Genomic DNA, 5,000 nt, shown 5'->3' with positions numbered 1-5,000 from the left:
TCCACAGAAAACATCTGCGAAGACAATTCAGTTTTATCAGATATATATATATATATATATATATATATATATATATATATATATATATATATATATATATATATATATATATATATACATATATGCAATACATGATATTTGATATGATATGGTTTTATATGTGATATGCGATATGATATTATGTGAGATGATAATGTATAAAATAGAAATAAAAGAGACATACGTAGTAATCAAAATAGAAAGAAAAACCTTTATTTTATTTTATTTTTTTTATTTTTTTTTTCAATAAAGAAAACATTTAAACCCGTATACTAGAGACTTCAATATTATCCTGACACCTGTATGAACTAACAACAGAGGCAAGGCCTTCAAGACTCACTTGTGATACACTTTAAAAAAAATCTAATCGTTAAAATGTGTTCTGTATTTGTTAAAATAAAGCTTCGGGTTAAAAAAAAAAAAAAAAAAAAAAAAAAAGTCCTAACCAGATTCGAACCCTGCGTGTTCGGGTGAGAAGAAACTGTCTTACCCATTACACTATCGTGGCTCCTTAACTGACGTTCTAAAATTTAATATTTGAACATACTTTTTTAAAGGGCGATAAATCAATTGCGGTATTCGCAGTGAGAACGCTGTTTAAATCATATTATTCTGGTGTATCTTGGGCGTTCCAAAAATCTTAAGGGCAACTGAAAATTCTTTTTATGTCCGCGGTAAAGGAGACGTGGCTATCGCCGCAATCACACTGCAACATTTAGCCGTTTTCTCTAGATCTAGATAGATGTACAAGTTTAGTTACACCCGTCGGGAAGGTAGTACGACACGGTCGATTCAATTTCTCTTTTATGTTCATTCTAGTTTGATAGTTTTAAAGTTGATATGAAAATTTAGTATTTTGTTAAACTAATAGCATGTAGAGCCAATTACAAGTACTTCTAAACGTCGTAAGAAGTGAAAAGGACTTCATTTTGCGAAAAGTCAAGACTGGAATTTTTTCGTTTCATCGTGATCAGTTCAAGGGTATTAACTCGCATGGTTTACAATTTTTAACTGTGAATTCCGACTGATTCTGTGGATATTTTATGGCAGTTTGGGGCATAATCCAGTAAGTGATGAGGCGTTCACAAATCTTTCTCTGAATAAATATTTAATGGTCTCCTTCTCCAACTTTCCATCACATGATATCGTGTATGGTCCATTGAATATAGGATTGAACGGGCAGGTCAACAACTTGAAAGAAAATGGCGTCGTTCGCGGTCGCGAAGAATATGAGCACGCACTTTGAATGTGTATAAATATGTGTACGCAATTGATTTATGCCCATGACCTTCAGGGCTCAGCCAATAGATCTGTAAAGTCCACTCGTCGTTTTGATTTTAGTGTTTTCCGAATGAACATAGTGAAAGCCCTGTACACTGAGAGTAAAACACACAAGCTTTTTATGTATTGAGTATAATTTCCAGATGGAATGTTTAAGATGAGAAAGATCAGTTTAAAGCTGATTAAGTCCCCTAGCATTAATTACAGATTGATTTCCCTTTTTTACTATCTGCACCAAAACGTTTGCAAGACAAATAAAACTTCCATGCTTAGCAAAAGAAGTTCCTGTTTGAACAAAAAATGATAATAAGAATAAGATAATAAGAAAAAACATGCAATGTATGGCTGGGAAATAAGCGTAATTGTGATAAAGTTTATTTATCAAATTTGAAAATGAATTGGAATCCACCACAGTTTAAAATCCTTGGGCTCTGGTTTACTAATGATTTAAGTAATATAATAGATTTAAATATAACTGATAAGTTCAATGAAACAAAAAAACTGTTTAACGTGTGGATAAAAAGACCAATTACACCTCTAGGAAGAGTAGCTGTCCTTAAGTCGATTATCTTGTCAAAATTAATTTACTTATGGATTATGCTTCCAAATCCACCAGATAACAGTATTCAAGAATTGCAAAAAATGTGTTTTAATTTTGTATGGGATAAAAAGAAGGACAAAGTTAAAAGATCAGTGGCAGTGCACAGTGTACAAAACGGAGGTATAAATATTCCACATATTCTATCATTTATAAAAGCTTTAAAACTCACATGGTTGAAAAAATGCTACAATATGTCGTATCGTCCAAAATGGAAAATTATATTATCAAAAGAATGTCCAGAAGTTGAAATGTTACAAGAATATGGCCCAGTAGTTCTTACAGTTGGAAGACGTATAATAAACCCCTTTTGGAAAGATGTGTTTCGTAGCTACACAGAATTTTATGACAAAACTGATATACATGTTGAGCAAGATATCCTGATGGAACCTTTGTTTTTCAATAACAAATTTAAGATTGATGGTAAAGTCTTGTATTTTGAAGACTGGGTCAGAAAAGATGTTTATTATGTGAGAGACATTGTGAAAGGGAATGGACATTTTTTCAATATTCAAGAAATCCAAGATAAAATTGAAAATCGAGTCCCAATGTTAGAATTCTTTGGTTGTGTTAATTCAGTTAAAAGTTTTTTAAGAGAAAAAAACATAACATTTGAAAACAATGATCACAATGGAATCAGCTTTAATAAAGCATACACTGCAATGATAAAGGCCCCAAGAGGAACGAAATGTTTCTACGAAATAATAATTGGAAAACCAGAAAAGCCAAATGCCTGTAAAAATTGGGACTTGATTTTTGAAAACAAGCTTGATTGGAAAAACATTTTTTTCAATACAAAAAAAATCCATGAAATAAGGTTGAAATGGTTCCAGATGAAAATTAATTACCATATTCTTGTGACAAATTCGGTTTTGATGAAGATGGGAATACTCCCACATAACATGTGTAATTTTTGTAAGGATGAAAGAGATACAATTCTGCATTATTTATGGGAATGTAACCATGTACAACATTTTTGGAAGGAGTTTGTGAGATATTTAAAAGAAAAGTGTTTACATTGTGATAGACTTAACCTGAATGACACACTGGTGCTTTTTGGACATAACAAAATGAAAACTGATGAATGTTTCTCTTATATCTTATTGACAGCTAAATTCTATATATACAAATGTAGAATCAACAAAGTAAAACCAACATTACAAATGTTCAAAAAGGACCTTAAACAGGCATATGAAATAGACAAGTATGCCTTTAACATAACTATGGAATATAACAAATTTGTGGAAAAATGGGCACTTTATAATTGTTTGATACAAGATTAAGCTTTTCAATGATACCTTGGAACTTTGACATTGAACATATATTGTTTTGCTGTTATAGATTTGTCAGTACTTAGAACTTAATTATATGCCTACCCTATACTTTCCAATGCACAAAACATATAAATTCTGTATCTGTAAACCTTTGTCTGAATAAAAAATGTTGAAAAAAAAAAAAAATGATAATAATGACTGCTCTTGTTGTTGTGTCAGAATATCAGATCAAAGTGCCAAGTTTAGAGAATACAAAAAATATAAATATAACAGTAAATGTAGTTTGTATATAATTTGGCTTCTTTTTTTAATTTTTTTTGTGCTCATCCCAGAGGTGCAATATTGTTTTAAACAAGATGACTGGAAAGAACTATTTTTTTCCTATTTCTATGCCTAATTTGGTGTCAGCTGACAAAGTATTTGCAGAGAATATGTCAATGTTAAAGTTTACCACACACACACACACACACACACACACACACACACACACACACACACACACACACAGAGAGAGAGAGAGAGAGAGAGAGAGAGAGAACCGAACACTGGGTTAAAACATAGACTCACTTTGTTTACACAAGTGAGTCAAAAATGACTATTTGCGACTGAGTGAGTTTTTGATAGCTTCAGAATTTGTTAGTATTTTTGATTGTGTAGTATTTACGATTGTATGCTATGACTTTTGTGTGTGTGCTCGTGTGTATTGCGTGTTTGTGTGTGGGGGGGATAATTTTTAATGATTTTTGGTATCTTGTGTTCAAAGTTTCCTTTTGATATTTACATATGCGTCCTACTTGTAAACACCTAGGGCTTTTTTTCAAGATGACGCGCAAATAATAATAATAATAATAATTTAAACACAAAATATTATACACCGTATAGTTTCTGTTGTACTGTATTACTGTTGGTCACAGTAGATTTCTCTGTGCGGAATTGGGGCCGTGTGTGTAAGCTCTGACCTTCTGGCACTTTGAAGAGAGGACAGAGAACTGATTCGCTGCACGGACGGCTGGCTGAACTGGGAGACCATCCACATGGAACACCCGCCAATGAGAGTGCTCCACACAGAGTGTCGGGCCTTTGGATCCACCCTGTTCAACAAAGTGAGAGAGAGAGAGAGAAGGGGGGGGGGGGGTATAGAAGATAAACTGACCGATCAATAAAAAAAAACAAAAAAAAAAAACAAATCAATCATTGTTGATGTGTTGTTCAGGCCAGTTGGCTTGATAGAAATCAAGGTGTATTCTCTTGCTGTCCGTGGAATACCTGATAGATAGATAGATTGATTGACTGATTGATTTATCTATGATAGATAGAAGAATATTATGATTTGTTTTCATACGTTCCTGTTCATTATACTTATATTCTCACTATAAAAAAAAGTTGTGCGTGTTTATGTATGTGCATGTGTGTGTGCATGTGTGTGTGCATGTGTGTGTGTGTGTGTGTGTGTGTGTGTGTGTGTGTTCGCGCTCGCTGTTATGTGTGAGTGCACACATTATCCTCGAGCAGAAAACATACCAGTAAAGTTACTAAAGGACAAATAATAACGACACTCAACTCGGCTATCCACATTCTAACGTTGCTTTATCATGCGGCCTTAACATCCATCCATCAAATGCACAATGAAGCGATTTCTCGTTTGTAAATGCTGTTTAAACACACACACACACACACACACACACACACACACACACACACACACACACACACACACACACACGGCTTGTCGTTGTATGTGATGCTTATCAGAAAAAAAAATATATTGCTTTTTTTTTTTTTACGCTTGCCTAGACCATTACTTTGGA

At 33.3% G+C, this 5,000-nt stretch overlaps 1 protein-coding gene across 1 annotated transcript in view; it reads right to left on the bottom strand.

The window, feature by feature from the left end:
* Positions 1-4,271, bottom strand: part of LOC143277896 (sodium/iodide cotransporter-like) — a 14,406-nt gene extending 10,135 nt beyond the window's left edge. The window contains exons 1-2 of the mRNA XM_076582856.1: positions 4,152-4,271; positions 1-14 (exon numbers count right to left, since the gene is read on the bottom strand). The exon at positions 1-14 is cut by the window's left edge and continues 122 nt beyond it. Coding sequence (XP_076438971.1) covers positions 1-14; positions 4,152-4,228 — 91 coding nt within the window. The 5' untranslated portion in view covers positions 4,229-4,271. The remainder of the gene's footprint in view (positions 15-4,151) is intronic.
* Between the last annotated feature and the right edge of the window lie 729 nt (positions 4,272-5,000).

This window comes from Babylonia areolata, chromosome 2 (genome assembly GCF_041734735.1).
Source record: "Babylonia areolata isolate BAREFJ2019XMU chromosome 2, ASM4173473v1, whole genome shotgun sequence".
Classification (NCBI taxonomy): Eukaryota; Metazoa; Mollusca; class Gastropoda; order Neogastropoda; family Buccinidae; genus Babylonia; species Babylonia areolata.
The sequence above is the reverse complement of the archived record's forward strand: the minus strand, read 5'-3'. Positions and strand labels throughout refer to the sequence as shown.